Raw genomic sequence first — 21,630 nt, 5'->3', positions numbered from 1 at the left:
TTATGGACTTAATATTACTCTATTGGAAGCATCCTCTACATGTCCACTCTATCTAGGCCTTTCAATATTTGGTAGGTTTCAGTAAGGTCTCATTATTTTAAAACTCCAGCAAGCACAGGCCAACAGCCATCAAAAAACTCATACATACCTTGACCCTTTGATTCCCAGAATCATTCTCACAAATCTCCTCTGGTCCCTCTCCATGCTGGCAAATCCTTTCTTAGATATGGGGCATAAAAACTGCTCAGAATATTCCAAATGTATTGTGACCAAAGCCTTATAAGGCCTCAGCATTACATCTTGCTTTTCTATTCTAGTCCTCTTGATTGGCCACCGTAAATTGCTCCTTGTACGTAGGTGAGTGGTGGAATCGGGATGGTGGGGCAGGGAAGGAGTAGATGAGAATGGGGGGAGAATAAAATGGGGAAGGAATGATTAGTGTAAATTAGTGCTTGATAGTTAGTGCCGAGTTAGTGGTTGGAGGGCCTATTTCTGTGCTGTGCATCGCTGTACCTTTAAGACATTAACTCAACTTTACTCCACAGAATGGATGATAATGAAGGCTTAGCTTCTATTATAATAAATCTGCTTTAAATGCATTGACATCCAGATTGGATAAGTAATGTGTTTCTTCTTGCAAATTGAGTTGACAAAATATTCTGCTTTGTTGTTAGGCCCCAGCTTCTTGTGCTCGTAAAGGTGGACCAAGACCAGAATGTCAAACACCCACAACTTTTGACTTTCACGTGCCAGCTGAAGGCCGGGAAAGGGCTCACCATTGTGGGCTCTGTGTTAGAAGGCAGCTTCCTGGAAAATCATCCCCAAGCCCAACGTGCCGAGGAGGTAACCACTTACATATTTTTGCAAGTTTTGTTTCAATTGGTATGAGCGTGGACTGACAGAATAAGGTTATCCCTTTATAAATCTCCTTTGGAGAGAGTTCGTCATTTATATTCATCGAGAATTTGCAGCAAAGTTCAATAACGTGTTATATAGGAGCAGTGTAAATCTGTTTACCACATAATTCACACCTGACTCTTATTAGATATTTAGGCTGCAGCATGAAACACCTGAATTAACTCGCCTCAAGTGAGAGTATTCAATGCATCTTTCACTTCAATAAATTTCTGAAGTGGAGAACACTGTCATTACTACATAAGATAATTGCTATTATTGATAATGCTGCTGGCAAATTGTATTAGACTTGAAATTGGTTTATTACTGTCACATGTACTGTGATACAGTGAAAAGCTTTTCCTGCATATCATTACACAGTGCATTGAGATAAAACAAGGTAAAACAATAACAGTGCAAAATAAAGTGTAACAGCTACAGAGAAAGTGCAGTGTGGGTAAACAATAAGTTGCAAGATCATAATGAGGAAGATTGTGAAGTCAAGAGTCATATTAAGCCTTATAACAGTAGAGTAGAAGCTGTTCTTGAGCCTGGTGGTACCTGCTTTAGGCATTTGTATCTTCTGCCCAATGGAAGAAGGGAGAAGTGACAATGTCCGGGGTGGGGTGGGGGGGGGTTCTTTGACTATGCTGACTGCGTTAGTGAGGCAGTGAGAAGCACGGGCAGAGCCCACGGAGGGGAGGCTGGTGTCCTTGGTGTGTTGAGCTGTGTCCACAACTCTGCCACTTCTTGCAGTCACTTGGAGAGTAGTTGCCATGCCAAGCCGCAATGTACTCAGACAGGATGCTTTCTATGGTGTATTGATAAAAGTGGTAAGGCTTGACCCAAGGTTAGAAAATATTCCATTTGGTTGAGAATAATCCATCATTTTTCAATGTATTGTTGAAGGAAATCATTTATTAGTAGGTCCTACAACTTTTAGTGGGGTTTTTTGCAAATTAAAGTGAAGGATTTCAATATTTGGATGAGGTATATCCAGAGCACATAGCTCAAATAGCAAAGCATCTCAACCACTCCTGGTCAGAACTGACTTGATACGCTGAACAGGCTGTGGAGTCAGAGAGCACGCCTCCAGGCTCTTCAGCACAACTGGATGTAACAAAAGTATTTTGAAATTTCATTCCTTGTTCTTTCTAATTCAGCAATAAGAGATATTTGCAAATAAAGGAGACACTGTACATGTGTTAAAGTTTATAAGTATTATAAATAATAAAATGCAGAAAGAAAGAAAAATGCTTAATAAGATAGAGAAGGAAATAAAATAATATTTATTGCCAATCTATACAAAGCTGGAGGGATTCTCAAGTGGTGCCATGGTAGTTAGCACAATGCTATTACAGCTTGGGTGCGTTCAGGAGTTCAGAGTTCATTTCTGGCACCGTCTGTAAGGAGTTTGTACATTCTCCCCATGAACTGCATGGGTTTCCCCTGGGTGCTCCAATTTTCTCCCATGGTCCAAAGACCTACCAGTCAATAGGTTGACTGGTCATTGTAAATTGTCCTGTGATTAGGCGAAGGTTAAAATGGTGGGCTGCTGGGCTCTGCGTGCTGGAAGGGCCAGTTCCGCGCTGTATAAGTAAATAAAAGAAAATACTTTGTAAATTAAATAAAATAGAAATGCCTGACAGACTCCTCTGCCACCTCCTCCCTCTCTCTTTGCACCAGTGGAGAAGGTCCAAACTTTCTCCTTTTCGTACCTTTCAAAAACCCAACAGAGTTCTCATCCCAATACTTCTCTATTCAGTTATCGTACCATTCTGTGCCCCCTTAACTCTTGTGACCCTTGGCCAAACTGCATATATTTGGAGATACAACATGATAACTGGCCATTCTGACCCAATGAGCCCATGCAGCATAATTACACACATATTAACTAACCTGCTAACCCATACCTCTTTTGAGTGTGGGAGGAAACCGGAACACCCAGAGGACCCCTTCATGGTCACAGGGAGAACTTACAAACCCCTTACAGACCTCAGAAGAGTAGAGCTTGGGTTGTAGGTGCTGTTATAGCTATGCTACCATGCCACAAAGACAGAAATAGCAGGTCTGCAAGATGGCCTTCTTCACCAGTATCTAATCTCAAGAGCATGCGTCCAAGTATATCTGCAAATTATTAGCACCATTTGTGTTGCAACACATTTCTTGCTGCACACTTTGCACACATCAAGGAGGAATCAAACATGCCTTTTCTGCTTACGCTAGTGCATGCCAACCAAGATTCTTATCTAAGCTAGTTCCATTTCCCTGCCTTTGGTCCTCATCCCTCATTATTAACCTCACACTCTGGGTAAAATGTTGTCCTTGAGTTCCTATTAAACCTCTCGCCTCCCACCTTAAACCTATGGCCTCTGGTGCTTGATTCCCAACCCTGAGAAAGGACTACTTTCACTCTACTTATGTGTCTCATCATTTCATGTACCTGTATGTCTCTATTGCAATGTCCCTTTGCCACACCAGCTAATCCAGTTCCAAAAAGGGGAAAAGAAGGATCCTATACATTCAGAACATAAAGGGCATGATACCAGATTTTATGATTTGAAGTCTTTGGCCCAACACTTGCTATGTCTGTCGGACATTCAGCAAATTTCTCAGCTGATATCATTTTCAGTCCAGGATCATACTGTATCATTCAGTGTCAAGCTGGCAAAGAAGTTCAATATTTATGCATGAGAAAACTTCCAATATCATACTTTCAATTCAAATTTAGAATTTTTTCCAGAATTAACATTTTAATGGACTTATGTCATTATCCTTCAGAATCTACACTGTGGCCACTTTATTAGGTATACCTGTACATCCACTTGTTAATGCAAATATCTAATCAGCCAATCATGTGGCAGCAAGTCAATGCATAAAAGCATGCAGACATGGTCAAGAGGTTCTGTTTTTGTTCAGACCAAACATCAGGATGGGGAAGAAATGTGATCTAAGTGACTTAGACTGTGAAATGATTGTTGGTGCCAGACGGGGTGGTTTGAGTATCTCAGAAACCGCTGATCTCCTGGGATTTTCACACACAGCAGTCTCAAGAGTTTACAGGGAATGGTGTGATAAACAAAAAAACTTCCAGTAAATGGTAGATCTGTGAACAAAAACACCTTGTTAATGAGAGAGGTCAGAGGAGAATGGCCAGACTGGTTCAAGCTGACAGGAAGAAGACAGTAACTTAACTACCCACGTGATACAACAGTTGTGTTCAGAAGATCATCTCTGAATGCAAGGCATGTTGAACCATAAAGTGGATAGATTGCAGCAGTAGAAGAACGTGAACACACATTCAGTGGCCACATTATTATGTACTGGAGGTACCTAATAAAGTGGCCACTGAGTATATGTATAAGGAGACTTCTGATATCATCCTTTCAATTCAAATTTTGTGATTTTTTTCCCAGAATTAGCATCTTAATGGGGTTAAATCATTATCCATCAGAATAAAACTGTCTATTTTCATGGTTATTATTTTCAATAATATGCAATCAAACCTCATTAACACCATGGGGACACAAGAGACTGCAGATGCTGGTATCTGGAGCAACAACCAATCAGCTGGAGGAACAGTCGGTTAAGCAGCAGCGATGGGAGAAAAGGAAACATCAACATTTCGGGTTGAAATCCTTTGGACCCAAAATATCAACAATTCTTTTTTGCCAGTGCTGCTTGACCCAGTGCATTCCTCCAGCTGGTTGTGTGTTTCCCATAAACACCAATACATTTTAACAAGTTTCCCTAGTATTCCAGCTAAAGTATTCAGTCCAGTTAATCTGATAATCCCACAGAAAAGCCACATCCAATCTATGTCTGGGCAGTGAGCTAGCAGATGTTCTCACTGACATCTTCAACATCTCCCTGAGCAGCGCCATTGTTCCAACTTCAAGGCCGCCACCATTGTCCCTGTGCTGAAGAAGTCCTTGGTGTCCTGCCTCAATGACTACCGTCCCGTTGCACTCACATCCATCATCATGAAGTGTTTTGAGAGGCTCATCATCAGGCATATCAAGACCCTGCTACCCCCCTCACTGGACCCCCTGCAGTTTGTGTACCATCCCAACCATTCAACAGATGACGCCATTGCCATCACCCTCCACCTGGCCCTAACCCACCTGGACAAAAAGACACGTATGTTCGGATGCTGTTCATAGACTTCAGTTCAGCATTCAACACAATCATTCCTCAGAAACTGATTGGAAAGCTGAGCCTACTGGGCCTGAACACCTCCCTCTGCAACTGGATACTAGACTTCATGACTGGGAGACCTCAGTCAGTCCAGATCGGGAGCAGCATCTCCAACACCATCACAGTGAACACGGGGCCCCCAGGGCTGTGTGCTCAGTCCACTGCTGTTCACTCTGCTGACCCACGACTGTGCTGCAACAAACAGTTCGAACTACATCATCAAGTTCACCGATGACATGACTATGGTGGGTCTCATCAGCAAGAATAATGAGTCAGCAAACAAAGAGGAGGTGCAGAGGCTAACGGACTGGTGCAGAGCCAACAACCTGTCTCTTAATGTGAACAAAACAAAAGAGATGGTTGTTGACTTCAGGAGGGCACGGAGCGACCACTCCCCGCTGAACATCGACGGCTCCTCAGTAGAAATTGTTAAGAGCACCAAATTTCTTGGTATTCATCTGACGGAGAATCTCACCTGGTCCCTCAACACCAGCTCCATAGCAAAGAAAACCCAGCAGTATCTCTACTTCCTGCAAAGGTTGAGGAAAGTCCATCTCCCACCCCCCATCCTCACCACATTCTATAGACGTTGTACTGAGAGCATCCTGAGCAGCTGCATCACTGCCTGGTTCGGAAATTGCACCATCTCGGATCACAAGACCCTGCAGCGGATAGTGAGGTCAGCTGAGAAGTTCATCGGGGTCTCTCTTCCCGCCATAACAGACATTTGCACCACATGCTGCATTTCAAAGCAAACAGCATTATGAAGGACCCCATGCACCCCTCATACAAACTCTTCTCCCTCCTGCCGTCTGGGAAAAGGCACCAAAGCATTCGGGCTCTCACGACCAGACTATGTAACAGTTTTTTTCCCCCAAGCCATCAGACTCCTCAATACCCAGAGCCTGGACTGACACCAACTTACTGCCCTCTACTGTGCCTATTGTCTTGTTTATTATTTATTGTGATGCCTGCACTGTTTTGTGCACTTTATGCAGTCCTGGGTAGGTCTGTAGTCTAGTGTAGTTTTTGTGTTGTTTTATGTAGTTCAGTGTAGTTTTTGTATTGTTTCACGTAGCACCATGGTCCTGAAAAACATTATCTCATTTTTACTGTGTACTGTACCAGCAGTTATGGTCAAAATGACAATAAAAATTGACTTGACTTTGCCCAATATTGGACAGTATTTTAGATATAGCCACTAGCATGAACTGGGTCATGTATCATTCAATTCTAGATTATGACTTGAATTTCCTTATACTGACAAATTGATAGCTTTGATTTCCTTTGTAAGAATAAAGGATTCATAAAATATTTCTTGGTTCTATGTGCGTTCTAAATACTTTGGGAGAGTGAGGCTGAAGGACGACTTGTTCCCTTTCACTCTGCACACAGGCTAATAATTGCATTGTTTTCCTTAATTACACTTCATTGATCCATCAGCTACGTGTGTTTTCACATTGCCAAAACCAAGCATGTTTTCTCTTTTAAAACGTATTTTGTTTTCAGGAAAGTTCTTTTGTCCCCAATCATAAGATAATTACCACAAATGGGGCATTTTTTTGGAAGCTGCAAGCAAAAGTTTTTATCATCTTACAGCTTCAAATCACTGGCACTCTCAGAACTGCCATCTGAAATATTGTCACAGAATCAGCAAAAAGACTATTCACATGCCTTCCCTTTCAGCCAGTGGTTAAAGGGTTGTTTGCAGATACTTCAACAGTAGCAGAAAAAAACTTGATGCTAACCTGTACTGTAAAGAAGGTTCAGTTTCAAGAGCATAAACACAAGAGATTCCAAAGTTGCTGGAAATCTTGAGCAACCTACACAAAGTACTAGAGGAATTCAGTAGATCAGGCAGCATCAGTGGAAAGGAATAAAGAGTCAAAGTTTCAGACCGAGAACCTTCGTCTGGACTGGAAAGGAATGGGGAAGAAGCCAGAATGAGAAGATGGAGGAGGGAAAGGAGTGTAAGCTTACAGGTAATAGGTGAGATCAGGTGAGGGGGAAGCTGGGTGGGTAGGAGGTGGAGGGGGGGGAATGAAGTGAGGTGCTTGGTAAAAGAGGTAAGGTGCTGAAAAAGAATGATTCTACAAGGAGAGGAAAGTGGACCATGAGGGAAAGGCAAAGGGGAGGAGCACCAGAGGTAGGTGAGGAGAACAGAAGGGGTAAGAGGGGAGCCAGAATGGGAATGGAAAAACAGAGAAGGAAGAGCAGACAGAAATCGATGTTCATGCCATCAGATTAGAGGCTGCCCAGACAGAATATGAGGTATTCAATTTCAAGAATTTTAAACGATTACCCCATTGGTAAGTACACTTACAGTTTGAAAAGATGAACATCATTGCAATTTAATTAGGCAGCACTGTAGCGTATCAGCTAGCATAACACAATCGCAGTGCCAGTGACCCAGGTTCAACTCCACTGCAGTCTGTACATTCTCTCCATGACCACGCAGGTTTCAAAGTAGAAATAAAAATAATTGGAAAGAAAAACATCTCAGATATGTCATAATCAGATTCATTTTCACTGACTCTGATGATGTGAAAAGTGTTATTTTGTGGCAGCAGTGCAATATAAGACATAGAAATGCATAACATAAAAAGACACAAGTTGCAAAAAAAAGTGTAACAGAAAGGGAGTAAGGGGCAGTGTTCATAAGTTCATGGACCTTTCATAAATCTGATGGCAAAGGTGAAGAAGCTGCTTCTGATTGTTGAATTTGGGTCTTCAGGTTCCTGTATCTCCACTCCGATGGAGCAAGGAAAAGAGGGCATGTTCCAAGCATTGATGCGTGTATGCCACCTTCTTGAGGCACTTCCCCTCAGCTGTGAGTAGATTGTGCCTGTGATGGAACTGGCTAAGGCAAAACTCTCTGAAATCCCTGATGATTGTACGCATTGGAGTCTCCATACCAGACTGTGATTCCACCAGTCATAATGATCTCCATAGATATTTGCAAGAGTCTTTGCAATGTACCGGATCTCCTCATATTCCTATTGAAGCAGAGCTGCTAGTGTGCCTTCTTCATGATTGCTGCAGTGTGTTAGACCCAAGATAGATGCTCAAAGAAGTTCAAGCCTAGAAACTTGAAGCTGCTCACCCCTTCCACCACTCACCCCTAAATGAGTCACTGTGTATGTTCCCCTGACTTCCCTTTCCAGAAGTTCACAATCAATTCTTGGGTCTTGCTGACATTGAGAGTGAAGTTGCTGTTGTGACACTGGCCAACCAGCTGACCTATCTTACTCCTATTCACCTCTTCATCACCATCTGACATCCTGTCAACCAATGCTAAGAGTACCCACGTTAACCATAGCTAGTTTTTTAAGAACAGATTGTAAGTAGTTTGTTTGCTGGAGTCCAGGGTGGTGGTGGTGGTGGTCCAGGTGTTGCGGATTTCCTGTCCTTTCCTGGATTAGGTTGTTCACTCACTATGTTCCTAGAATGAATACCTTGGCATTTTTATCAACAGCAGGACCAGTCTACCAGCTTTTAGACTTCTACACATGAAAACTTTTGAGTGTAGCCCAAATATTTTAGCTGCTTCCTTTGACCTTACCAAAGAGCAGCTTAAAAATACCAGCTCCTTGAAGCTGCTGTGATGGACATTTCTGAATTTTAATGAAGAAGCTGGCATCGTGATTTAATGGAAAAGTAGATACCAGTCGAAAATCTAATTCGAAATAGTAATTGAGCTACAGTCCATAATGTTTTTTTTATGTCAGTATGCGTGCCACAAAGTATTGAAAATATAATTTGACTAGCAGGAACAACAGATTAATTTTGACTCACAACTTTTGGAAAATAAATCGATTATTATGAGGTTGGTGCTGAAGAGGAATATGAGATGGTTGCCATGAATTTTACTGTAAATTACAGTTGATTAGCATCTAGGTGTTATCTTGCATTATCCTATTCATCTGTCTTAGATCCTGAGTCAAAATAAGCAGGTATATTGCTCTTTAGTCTGATGCCTGGAGTAGTCTGAGGTATCTTAATTTTCCATTCTATGTTCTTGCTTTTCACATAATTGATTGTAATCTTAGCCCAAAACATTGACTGTTTATTCCTCTCCATTGATGCCGCCTGATCAGGTGAGTTCTTCCAACATTTGGTGTGCCACTCTGGATTTCCACCATCTTCAGAATCTGAATGAGTCACTGTGTATGTTCCCCTGACTTCCCTTTCCTGAAGTTCACAATCAATTCTTTGGCCTTGCTGACATTGAGTGTGAGGTTGCTGCTGTGACACTAGCCAACCAGCTGATCTCTCTTAGCCTTGTATGCCTCTTTGTCACCATTTGAAATCCTGTCAACCAATTCTAAGAGTGCCAGATTAACCATAGCTGATATATTGAGTGGATTCCAAAGAGTTTGTTTGCTGGAGTCCATTGTATGCATTCAAGCTGGGAAATTTGGGAGCTAGGTGAAGTGATGACAAGCAGATGGTATGCAGTCACAACCTACCATTTTATTACCAATGACAAAATATACTGGGCAAACGATGCCAATCATTCAGCATTGCCATGGATATCAAAAGCATACAAACACAAGTGAGCTGCTAATTCTATTCAAATCAGTGTCTGCTGGTACAAGAATCACTGCAAATTTCAGGCAAGGACTATTTTTTTTTGGGGGGGGGGCTCCTTTAATCAGTTGTCAACATTATTAATGCAATGAGATCTGACCAGACAAGAGTTACAAAAGGCAATTCATTCACGTTCAGCAGGATCAGCAAGGAATTTCTAATCATTAACCAGACAATGCACAGCTGATGTTTGGTTAAAGTAACTGATGCATCACCACCTGGTTTTCCGGCTCCAATGCACAGGGTCAAAAGAGGTTGCAGAGAGTTGCAGACTCAGCCAGGTCCATCACAGGTGATGCACGATCAATAACTCTCTCTGAGACGTGAAGTCGAGATATCGGCTTTTATTGACTGGAAGAAAGAACAAGCAGTAGTTGACCACCATACTACATCCTGGAGACTGAGAGGCCGGGCTCAGGCCTCAATCGTCTTTATACTGGGGTCTGTGGGAGGAGCCACAGGAGCAGTCAGCAGGGGGCATGTCCAGACAGATATATGTAGTTCACCACAACAGGTGAGCTCTCCTCACCACTGAGGCCCTCTTCAAGAGGTGGTACCCTCACCATCTGCGACATGCCCTCTATTTGTTATTACCATTGGGGAGGAGGTATAGAGACTGGAGACTCACACTCAACATTTCAAGAACAGCTTCTTCCATCAGATTTCTGAATGATCCACAAACACTACGTCACTAAACCTCTTTTGCTCTATTTATCCGTTTATGGTAGTTTACAGTAATTTTTGCATTATAATTTAGTTTTGCACTGTATTGCTGCCACAAAACAACATACTTCACAATATATGTCTGTGATAATAAGCCTGATTCTGACTGTGAGTGTCAAATTGAGTAAGCTGGTTTCGATCAGCATGAGGGATACATGTAACTTGTAGCTCCCCTATCAGGGATGAGCTGCAATATGGATTGCCAGCCTACACAGGCAGATCAGACTCGATGGGCTGAATGGCCTAATTCTGCTCCTAAGTCTTAAGATCTACATTTACAGGCAGTGCTGCAGTGGATACAGTCTCTTAGCTCTGACAGGTGAACTGCTGCAGAAGCTGTCTGCAGTTGGCAATGTTTCCTCAGCTGTCTGCTTTAACCCACTTTGTTTCAAAGGGCTTCACAGGGAAGTAGTCTGTAGCTTTTGGATGAAGCTGGTGATAATGTATGTTATATTTCAGTGACATTGTCACCCTGTCTGGCAAACCAGCACCTTTAAAAGTCTTTTTGGGTGTGTGTGTGTGTGTGTGTGTGTGTGTCTCTCTCTCTCTCTCTCTCTCTCTATATATATATATATATATCTGGGGCGTCTAAGAATTTTGCACGGTACTGTAGTAATTTTATGTATTACACTGTACTGCCACCGCAAAAAAAAAACAAATTTCATGTGAGTGTTGATAAACCTGATTCTCATTTGGGTATATATAGTGGACTGAAAGAGGGAAAGGGTCAGGGAGAAGGGAATCATGGTTGGGAAGGGAAAGAGGAGGGGGCGGAAAGCACCAGACAGAACTTCTGTAATGATCAATGAACCAATAATTTTGAATCAAGTGACCTTGCCTGGTGCCTCAGGGCTGGGTGTGTCTGCACCCACGCCACCACCCACCCTTGGCACTCCTCTGCTACCTGTCACACACCTTTAAGATTTTACATAGTGCTGTATAAAAGGTCCTGTCTGCCTCTATCCTCTCCTGGATTTGTGATGAAATTGGTTTATTATTGTCACATGCACTGAGATAGTGAGAAGCTGGTCTTATACACTGTTCATACAGACCACGTCATTTCACAGTGCACTGAGGCAGAACAATATAAAACAATACTAGAACACAGGGTAAAGCGTAACAGCTACAGGGAAAATACAGGCAAACAATAAGCTGCAAGATCACAACAAGATAGAGTGAGGTCAAGAGTCCACTTTATTGTAGTAGAGATCTGTTTTCTAGTCTTACGCCAGATAGGTCGAAGCTGTCTTGAGTCTATCGGTACGTGTTTCAGGCTTCTGTATCTTCTGGGCAATGGAGGAGGAGAGAGGAGAGACGGCCTAGGATGAGTGGCAGCAGATCCACTGTCTACGCTGCTGTGTACTCATATCATTTCTACAGAATGATACAACTACACAGTGGCCTAGCTAGTAGATCTGCTGCCACAGAACTTCAGCAACACAAGCTCAATCCTGACATCTGCTGCTGCCAGCGTGGATGTGTACATTCCCTCTCTGACTGTGAGTGTTCTCTGTATAACCTGGCTTTCTCTAACATCCCAAAGCCATGTGGTTTGTGAAGTTAATTGAACACTATTAAATGACCCCTAGAGGAAATAAGTAATTATTTGACTGGAAGATGAGGCAATAGGATAGGTCCGTATGTTGCCACAGACTTGGGCTGAATGGTCACCTTCTGTTTTGCAAGGAAATATAAAGATAAACTGATAGTAAAAAGTAACATAGGCAACACAGGAAAAGGCCTTTCAGCCCATCATTTTGTGCTGAACCTTGTTGCTGATTAACTGGACTCTGAAAACTTACACTCATTACTCCTCAATCACTCCTTTTAAATAGAAATTGATCCAGCAGAAACTTTGTTCTCTTCTGAATCCCATCATTTGCATATTTAAATACCCAACGTAATATCTTTTTGCAGGTGTTAATAACCAATTAAATCTATCTGCAAAAGGTCAATAATACCTGAGAGTTAGTAAACTAACTGTCCAATAGTAGGTTTTGCCCTAGAATCCTTCATTTGCATCTTCATCTTGTCTGGGTGAGCTTTGTCCCCAGGTTTGAACAGAAGGTTGTACAAAGAAGAGTTTAGCTTTCCAGGGCCATGGTCAGCCTGGCCACACTGTCTTTTCAGCTTATCATCTTGGCTTTTGCTTCACTGAACTCCCACATGCAGAAGAAGGCAGTACAAGGATTCTGTGCTCTGTTCTGTCAGCACAACATTTTAACCCTTGCCTTGCTGCAGCTTCCACAAACTATGGGGCATAGATTGTTTGGGCATCCAGAGACTGTTTCCCACGGCAGAAAAGATTAATATGAGGGGGAATCACTTTAGGGTGTTTGGGGGATGTCAGAGGTGAGAATACATGGAACGTTCTGCCAGGGATGGTGACAAAGGCAGATACATTAGGGACATTTAAGAGATTCCTAGTTAGGCACTTGGATGATAGAAAATGGAGGGCTGCGTGGGAAAGAAGGCTTAGAGTGATCTGGAGAAAATCTGCAGCTGCTGGAAATCCGAGCAACACACAGAAAATGCTGAAGGAACTCAGCAGGCCAGGCAGCATTCATGGAAAAGAGTAAACAGTCGACATCTTGTGTGTGTTGCTTAGACTGAGCTAGAGCAGGTTAAAAGGACAGTACAACATCATGGGATGAAGAGCCTGTACTGTGCTGTAAATGTTCTAAATTCTATGGTAAACTGAGTAGATCAGACATTGAACTAGACATTCTGCAGATGCTGGAAATACAAACCACACAAAATGCAGGAGGAACTCAGCAGGTCAGGCAGGAAATGAATACATAATTAACATTTTGGGATAAGACCCTTCATTAGGATTTAAATGCCTAACTAAACTAATTCCTTTTGCCTACACAACGTCCATATCTCTCCATCCTCTACACATTCATGTGCCTGTCTTAAGAGTTGCTTTGTTTCCAGCAATTCCACTGAGAGCGTGTTCCAGAGACCCACCACTTTCTGTGTAAAGAAACTTGCACAACCCCCCCCCCCCCGACATCTCCTTTGAATTTACCCCCTTCACTGCATACTCTGTGGTATTAGACATTTTGACCCTGGAGAAGAATATCAGCTGGCTATCTACATCTGTCATAATCTTGTAAAGCTCTATGAGATCTCCACTTTATCCATCATCACTCCAGAGTAAACAATCAAATCTGTCCAATCTCTCTCTACAGTATACAGGAACACCCGATTGTCCAGGCAGTGTCCCAGCAAGCCTCCTCTGCCTCCCTTTCAAAGACTCTACTTTTTTTTCCTATAATAGGGCACCCAGAACTGAATACAATATTCCAGATGTGGCCTAACCAAAACTTTGTTTTTATAACGCTCCAACTATATTATAACCTATTTCTCCACCAAGTTGTCAATAGTACTTGGCCCTAAACATACGAAGTACATAGCAGCAAACAACCTGCTGGGATAACTTAGTGGATCAAGCAGCATCAGTGGCAGGAAAGGAACTGTCGATGTTTTGGATAGAAACCCTGCATCAGGACACAGAATGGAGGGGGGAGAGGGGAGTGGTGAGAAATGATGCTGAGGCGATTGGTGGACTGAGGAAGGGTGTAAGGTGGCAGGCAGGTGATGCCAGGTAAGAGAGGAGAGCGGGGATGGAGTTGGAAAATTGGAGCAGATGAATGAGAGATGGAGGCAGATGAAGAGAGAGAGGAGAAAGAGAGAAGCAGGTGGAGCAAGGTGGAGGGGAGGGGAGTGCGAAGATGGGAGAGCTGCTGGAGGCCAAGAAGCAAGAACACAAAGTGCTAACAGAACTGGACTCAGAGAAGGAGGTGAAAATGGGAACCATTAGGACAGAGGTGAGTGGCAGTTGGAATTAACTGGGGGTAAACCTGTGGGTGTAGTGGGTAGATGGAGCCAGGAGGGCGAAGGAGACATCCTCACCTTCTTTACCTATCTGAATCCAATTCTGCTAGCAATTTGTGTTCCTGCTTATCTCCCTTGTATTGAATTGACTTTATTACTTACATCCTACATATACATGAGTACAGATCTTTATGTTACGTCTGTCTAAATGTGCAATGTGCAATTTTAGTAATTTACAATAAATATGTACAACAGGATAGTCAATGTAACATAGAAATACAGTTCCAGCAGTTGTCTTCCATCTTCACATCCCCTCCCTCCTCCTTTCTCTGTCTGGTTTATTTTCCATTCTCCTCTCTCTCTCTGTCAGCCTCTATCTATCACTCACTTCTGCTCACCTCCCCTACCCAGCCATACCTGCCTGTCACATTACACCTCCCCACAGTACTCCAATCACTTCAGAATCCTTTCCCACCACTCCCCTTCTCCTCCCAATACTAGCCATCTCACCTCTCCACTTTCAGTCCTGATGCAGCATTTCTCCCCTGAAACATTGGTGATTCCTCTCCTCCTACAGACGCTGCTCAACCTGCTGAGTTCCTCCAGCAGATTGTTTGTTACTCCAGATTCCAGCATCTTCAGCCTTTTAAGTCTCTATTACAAGTACACAATTTTCTATAAATAAGACTACACACCAACTTGTTCATAATGTTTGAGAGCATCTATCTGACAAAAGAATCCTAATCATCCATCACAGTTTAATCTCCAGCCTGAAATATTCTGAGGTGCGGCTTATTGTCAAAGGAGTTACTAAAGCTTTCACACACAAGTTTAAAATACAAGTTATACAAAATACACAAGTTTCAAGGGACATTTAGATGGGTTGCCAGGTGACCTACCTCTAGAACAATGATTTTTTTAGTGGCATTCCAAGAGATTAGCACTCCGAGGTTACTGCCTCCTTGAGGAAAGTTGCGTCACGTCAGTGCTTGTCCTACTTACAAAGGGAAAAGCAGGATATTCTGATAAAAATAAAGGCATGCAGGTGCATTTACTTTAAAAATAGATCCCACCATCTTCAGCTGCTTGGCTAATGCTGTGCTTCCATCAGAGGTCAGAGGCTGAGCTGTTCACTGACGACTGCTCTCAGTTCCTCTCCTGGCTCCTCAGCCGTGAAGCAGCCAGCGCCTGCATGCGGCAGGAGCAAGATGACATCCAGCAGGGGCTGGTCATCAGATCTGGTTTATTACTGTCACGTACCGAGGTACATTGACAAGCCTGTCCTGCACACTGTTCATACGGATCAATGTATTAGACAGTGCATTGAGGTAGCACAAGAAAACACAGTAACAAAATGCAGAATGAAGAACGACAGATACAGAGAAAGTGCAGTCCCAGTAAACAGTATGGTGCAAGATCATGATGAGATGGACTATGAGATCAAGAATCAACTTTATCATACTGGGGAACCATTCAGTAGTCTGACAACAGCAGGGTAGAAGATGTCCTTGAGCCTGCTGGTATTTGCTTCCAGAGTCTCGTATCTTCTACTCAACGGGAGGGGGCCTTGCCAGTCAGTTCCACCGGGGTCCACGAGTCGGGTCGGTAGGTCAACTCGTGGAGGACAGAAGAACAGCAGAACTGTAAGGAGGTTTAAAAAAACAGTATTAGTCTTTGTTAGGGACAGATAGTTTGAAAAGAGTAGGACGATTGTAATACTCTTGGATTTAATGAGTGGATCTGCAGGGAGCAGTTTGCAACGAGCCACCTCACTCCTGCACCATCTTGCCATCAAGCTAATTGTCAAGGAACATTTCCACAGCAAAAAGGCGAGGCAATAAGCATCTCTAATAGGCAAAAGCAACAAAGACAAACAGACTGAGTGGTCTGTGCAGGCAAAGGGTTGGTTGAACTCTGAATGCCTGAAGTAAAAACAGAAACTGCTGGAAATGTTCAGGTGCAGCCTGACCTGCCGAACAGAGCCAGCCCACAGATTCCTCTCCGGAGAACCACTTGCCACCCAAACTGTTTGTAAGTCAGAAATCAACAAAAGAAAAGTGTGGGAGAAGATCATGGTGAGGCACGGGAGGAGCAGCTGCGAGCTCACTAAGTGAGCAGGTGAGCCTGCTCCGTGCTGCAGCTCTACTCCGCTCCATCCAGCCCCTGAGATAGGGAGGGTGAGCGAAGGCTCAAAGAAATGCTCCATTCCCATCCAACAGAAGATGCTTGCAGCTCCACAACCACTGGCCATCTCCATCTAACCCACCAGTCTCCCAACAGCTTGCCCATATGTTCAGGGTGTCCATAAGATGGGCATTCATAACTGAGGAAGACCACTATTTGTCAGAATTTTCTTCCAATATATGCAAGGGCCAAGACCCTTCTCCTCTTTCTCTTTCCTTTGTTGCTTCAGGACTTTTGGAATTGGAATTGGTTTATCTTTGTTACATGTATCAAGATAAGGTGAAAAGCTTGTCTTGCATACTGTTCATACAGATCAGATCATTACTCAGCGCACTGAGGTAGCACAAGTTAAAACAATAACGATGCAGCCGCAAGGAAAGTCCAGTGCAGATAAATAATGAAGTGCAAGATCGTAACAAGGTAGATTGTGAAGTCAAGAGTCCAACTTATCATACTAGGGGACAATTGAATAGTCTTATAACTGTATAATTGTTCCCTAGTATAAGTTGGACTCCTAAACCTGGTGGTAAGTGCTTTTGGGCTTTTGGATCTTCTGCTTGATGGAAGAGTGGAGAAGAGAGAATGTCCAGGGCGAGTGAAGTCTTTTATTATGCTGGCTGCTTTACAGAGGCAGTGAGAAAGGTAGACAGACTCCATAAAGGGGAGGCTGGTTTCTGTCATGTATTGAGCTGTGTCTATAGGTCTCTGGAGTTCCTTGTGGTCACGTGCCAATCATTTCAAGCCACCATGCATCCAGATAGGATGTTTTTATTGTACATCGATAAAAATAGGTAAGGATCATTGAGGACATGCCAAAGCGCTTTGCCCTCCTGAGGAGATGGAGGCGCTAGTGAGCTTTCTTGTCGGTGAAGTCTGCATAGTTAGACCAGGACAAGTTACTGTTGATGTTCACTCCTAAGAAGTTGAAGCTCGCAACCCTCTCTATCTCAAAACCATAGATGCGGACAGGACCATGTACACCGTCCCCTTCCAGAGGTCACTAATCAGCTCTTCTGTTTAGCTGACATTGAGGGAAAGGTTATTGGCATGAAACAATGTCACATGATAAGCACGATATTTTAAGATCTTTATAGGTAGATTTTTATCACCCAATTGTTCAAACTGTCCGGGGAAGAGAATGGAAAGTTGTAAAGACCTTTAAATAAGGATTTTAAATCAATGCTCTGTATAGCTGACTAAAGATGTACTTTCTGATCACTGCAGCCCCTCCACCAAACAGTTCCACAACTGCTGATGTCTCTGACAAACTGTCCTCATTGTTCTCTTTCTTACCTTGCCCCCTCGCTGCCTCTCTGGAAAGTCGATTAAACGCCTGATGGAAGTGGAGAAGGTGAAAGGGTTTAGTCAGGCGGTGGTGTCATCCAACCTGCGCGATGGGATGTCCCACCTCATCCAGTCCTGTGGGCTGGGAGGAATGAAGCACAACACTGTCCTGATGGGTTGGCCACGAGCCTGGAGGCAATCCAATGATCCCAGAGCATGGAAAAACATCATTGGTATGTGTAACCTTGAAAAATCTGAGAGGTCAGGAGACAAAACGCATTTTTTTAAAAAGAGCTCAGGGACCACACTGAAAAAGAATTGAAAGAATTTAGGTGTAGAATAATTGGCATATTTTCTTTCAAACTCCTACATGTATTAGAGCAGGTAACTCAGGTTTATAGAGTCAGAGTTAATAACTATTCACAGTCACTCAGTAAAAAATAGGTATCTCATCCACAAGTCACTGGATTTTTGGTTTTGTTTTCTCATGTCACTCCGTCAGATTGTAATTTTACAATTGCAGTGGTCACATCAGTAATATGAAGGGAGAAATGTTAAATAAATACTAACTATTTACCAGATCATTAAGAAACTTGTCCGTGGGTGTCTGAAAGAATAGAACTGTATGCTATTGTTAAAGGGTCACCAAAGCATTAGAGTTTAGAAGATGCTCATGATTAAGTCATTCTGAGGTATAATGTCAAACACCCTTGTACATAGAGTGGTGCAGTTACTTTTGCTGCTGCCTTACTGCTGCAGTGATCAGGGTTCAATCCTGCCCTTGGGTGTTCTTAGTGCAGGGCGGGATGTTCTCTCCATGACTCCATGGGTGCTCCAGGTGCAGCCCCTCCCCACCACCCCAACGTCCTAAAGACATGAGGGTCAGTAGTGTAGTTGGCCACAGTAAGTTACTCAAAGCATGTAGGTGAGCAGTAGAATCTGGAAAAAAAGTGTTGGGAATGTAGGAATAATAAATGGAATTAATATAAATGGGTGCTTCAAGGTCAATAAAGATTTGATGGGCTGTAGGGTCTGTTTCGATGCGTATAACTCTTTGATTGGTACTTAAAACTAACTAGAGAGTTTCAGAGATGTCCGTGAGATCTTGTAGGCTAACTCAGTAAATGCCTGATAACTCAGTAAGTCCATTGATCGATCAGCCCTCAGACTTGAGTCATCTCCACCACCAGCAATCCTTTAAGAAGGGATTTTCTTATTTCTGAAATTTACCAATCTGTAGATGTGGAAAATATTTACTGGGAAGATAACAAGTCATTTTATAACCTCTGCTTCAGTAGAAATGGTTCAAGAAAATACTGGCTGGTACCTGTGGAAAGAGAAGAAAGGTTTAAGTTTCAGGTTGAAGATCTTTTCTCAGAACTGGAAAGTAGAGAAAAGAAGTGAATGTCGATCTGGAGGATGAGTGGGTCGGACAGGGAATATGGGTTGGATAGAGGGAATGTGGGTCACAGAGGTGATGTGGGTTGGAGAGGGAATTTGGGTTGGAGAGGGAATGTGGGTTGGAGAGGGGATGTGAGTCGGAGAGGGGATGTGAGTCGGAGAGGGAATGTGGGTCAGACAGAGGGAATATGGGTCTGACAGAGGGAATATATATGACAGGATGACACCATGATTGCCCTAGGGATTAACTGTAAATGAGAGCATCAGACTGGTGGGTTAATGGGACTTTAGGGAGGGAAATGATGGCCCTTTATTGATGAAAGCTGTGAATTAGGGCAGTTAGAGAGTGAGAACAGAGATAAAGGAATGAACTGGTTTTGAAATGTAGGGGTGAGAAGTGTCCCAGCCAGGCAGGATATTGGAGAGAACAAAACTGAACCAATATTTCAGACAGATGATACACAAAAGAGATTCAGCAGATGATGAAAATCTAGAGCAATACATACAAAGTGCTGGAAGAACTCAGCAGGTCAGGCAGCATCTATGGAGAGGAATAAACAGTCAATGTTTATCAGGACTGTAAAGAAAGGGACAGAAGGCAGAATAAGAAGGTGGGCAGGGGAGGAGTACAAGCTAGCAGGTTATAGGTGAGACCAAGTGAGGGGGAAGGTGATTGGGTGGGGGAGTGGGAATGAAGTGAGAATCTGGGAGATGATTGGTGGAAAAGGTAAAGGGCTGTAGTAGAAGGAATCTAATAGGAGTGGATGGTGGACAATGGAATAAAGGGAAGGAGAGGAGGAACTAAAGTGAGGTGATGAGCAGATGAGGAAAAGAGAAGGGGTGGAGGGTAACCAGAATGGGAAATGGAAAGGAAGAGAAGAGAAAAGGAGGAAATAATTACCAGAAGTTAGAGAAATTGATGTTCATGCCATCAACTTGGAGGCTACCCAGATGGAATATGAGGTGTTGTTCGTCCAACCTGCGTTAAGCCTCATCCTTTGTTCCTGCAATTTTATAACGAGGCCTAATGCCAACTTGAGAAGCATCGCCTGAATTTAGTTGGGACCAATACTAGTGTCAGGGCCCATTTTCAGATTCCTGATTTCTGCTGTCCCTTGTGAGGGAAATTGCTTCATTTTCTTTTGGCTTAATTTAAAGTGGTGTCCTCTTGTAGTTGCTCAGGTCATGTTGAACTCCGCTTCTTCTGAGAAGTTAATGAAAGTAATAACATGCTTTCAAAAGACCTGTTTGAATGCAAGAGTGGGAGAACCAAACAGTCAAACTAACTATGAGTCACTTTCTGCCCTCTCCTTTTGCAGAAGTGGTTCGGGAGACAACTGCTGCTCGCTTGGCCCTCCTTGTAGCTAAAAATGTTGCTGCGTTCCCGTCTAATCAGGAGAGATATGCAGAGGGCTACATCGATGTCTGGTGGATAGTCCATGACGGAGGAATGCTCATGCTGCTCCCTTTCCTCCTCAGGCAGCACAAGGTAAGATAAAAGTTCTGGTAACCCCATTGTGTGTGTCTTGTATTACTGTTCCCTAATTAACACCAACAGCCACAGGGTAAGGAGGAAATGTTCTGTGGAGGCCAAGTCATTGGGTATGTATCTAAAGCAGAGGTTGATAGGTTCTCAATTCATCAAAAGTTATGGGGAAAAGAGAGGAGGATATGGTTGAGGGGGTTAATAAATCAGCCAAGATTGAATGGTGGAGCAGACTTGATGGGCAAAATGGCTTAATTCTGCTCCTGTGTTTTATGGTCTTATGGTCTCACCAAAAATCAACGTACAAATTCTGATGATGCAGGATTCATGGTAAAATTCTTGTTTATTAATAGTGAATATGGTTAATAGAACAGCACTTTTTCCACAAGAAACTGCCAGTAATTTGAATTGCGCTATTGATACAGAGCTAAGTTTGCAAGCTGTTTGGAATCTGAATTTCTGGCCAGTTACGTACAATAGGACACATCTATCATAGGGCAATTAGTTGTTCCAGTACAGGACTATCTTCTTTTTCACCATTTGATTGTCTTTTTTCTTGCAGAAAGTGTTGGAAGTGTGCAAGGGGATATGTAAAAATAAATGACTAAAGCATCTGTGAGATTATTATTCTGAGTTGCGTTGTTCACCTAATAACTTGTTTTGGCACCTACACAGAGAGATACTTCTGAATAATAAGAGTTATAACTTTATTTACAGTATTAAATAATAAAATTAACAATGTTATTTAAAATCATTATGTTTTATAAGTCAGAATATATTCATGAACAGGGATTTGGACATTTTTTTTAGTGTGACTATTTTACCAATATCTTATATGTGCTGTATGTACCTTGTGTTGTGTGTGACTGTTGGTACTGTACTGTTGTGACTGTACCTTGGCCCTGGAATAATGCTGTTTCATTTGACTGTATTCATGGGTATTTATATATGAATAATAATTGAACTTGAATTTGATATTTCTGTCCTATGGTGAGTAAATCATTGATAACGTGTTGTTTATCAAATTATCA

At 42.7% G+C, this 21,630-nt stretch overlaps 1 protein-coding gene across 1 annotated transcript in view; it reads left to right on the top strand.

Annotated features, from left to right (window-relative positions):
- The window catches only part of LOC132400110 (solute carrier family 12 member 5-like), a 338,827-nt gene that overhangs the window by 291,934 nt on the left and 25,263 nt on the right, over positions 1-21,630 (top strand). The window contains exons 18-20 of the mRNA XM_059981187.1: positions 675-843; positions 17,750-17,945; positions 20,433-20,602. Of these exons, the coding sequence (XP_059837170.1) occupies positions 675-843; positions 17,750-17,945; positions 20,433-20,602 (535 nt within the window). The remainder of the gene's footprint in view (positions 1-674; positions 844-17,749; positions 17,946-20,432; positions 20,603-21,630) is intronic.

The sequence above is a fragment of the Hypanus sabinus genome, chromosome 9, assembly GCF_030144855.1.
Source record: "Hypanus sabinus isolate sHypSab1 chromosome 9, sHypSab1.hap1, whole genome shotgun sequence".
Classification (NCBI taxonomy): Eukaryota; Metazoa; Chordata; class Chondrichthyes; order Myliobatiformes; family Dasyatidae; genus Hypanus; species Hypanus sabinus.
This window is presented reverse-complemented; position numbering and strand designations above follow the sequence as displayed.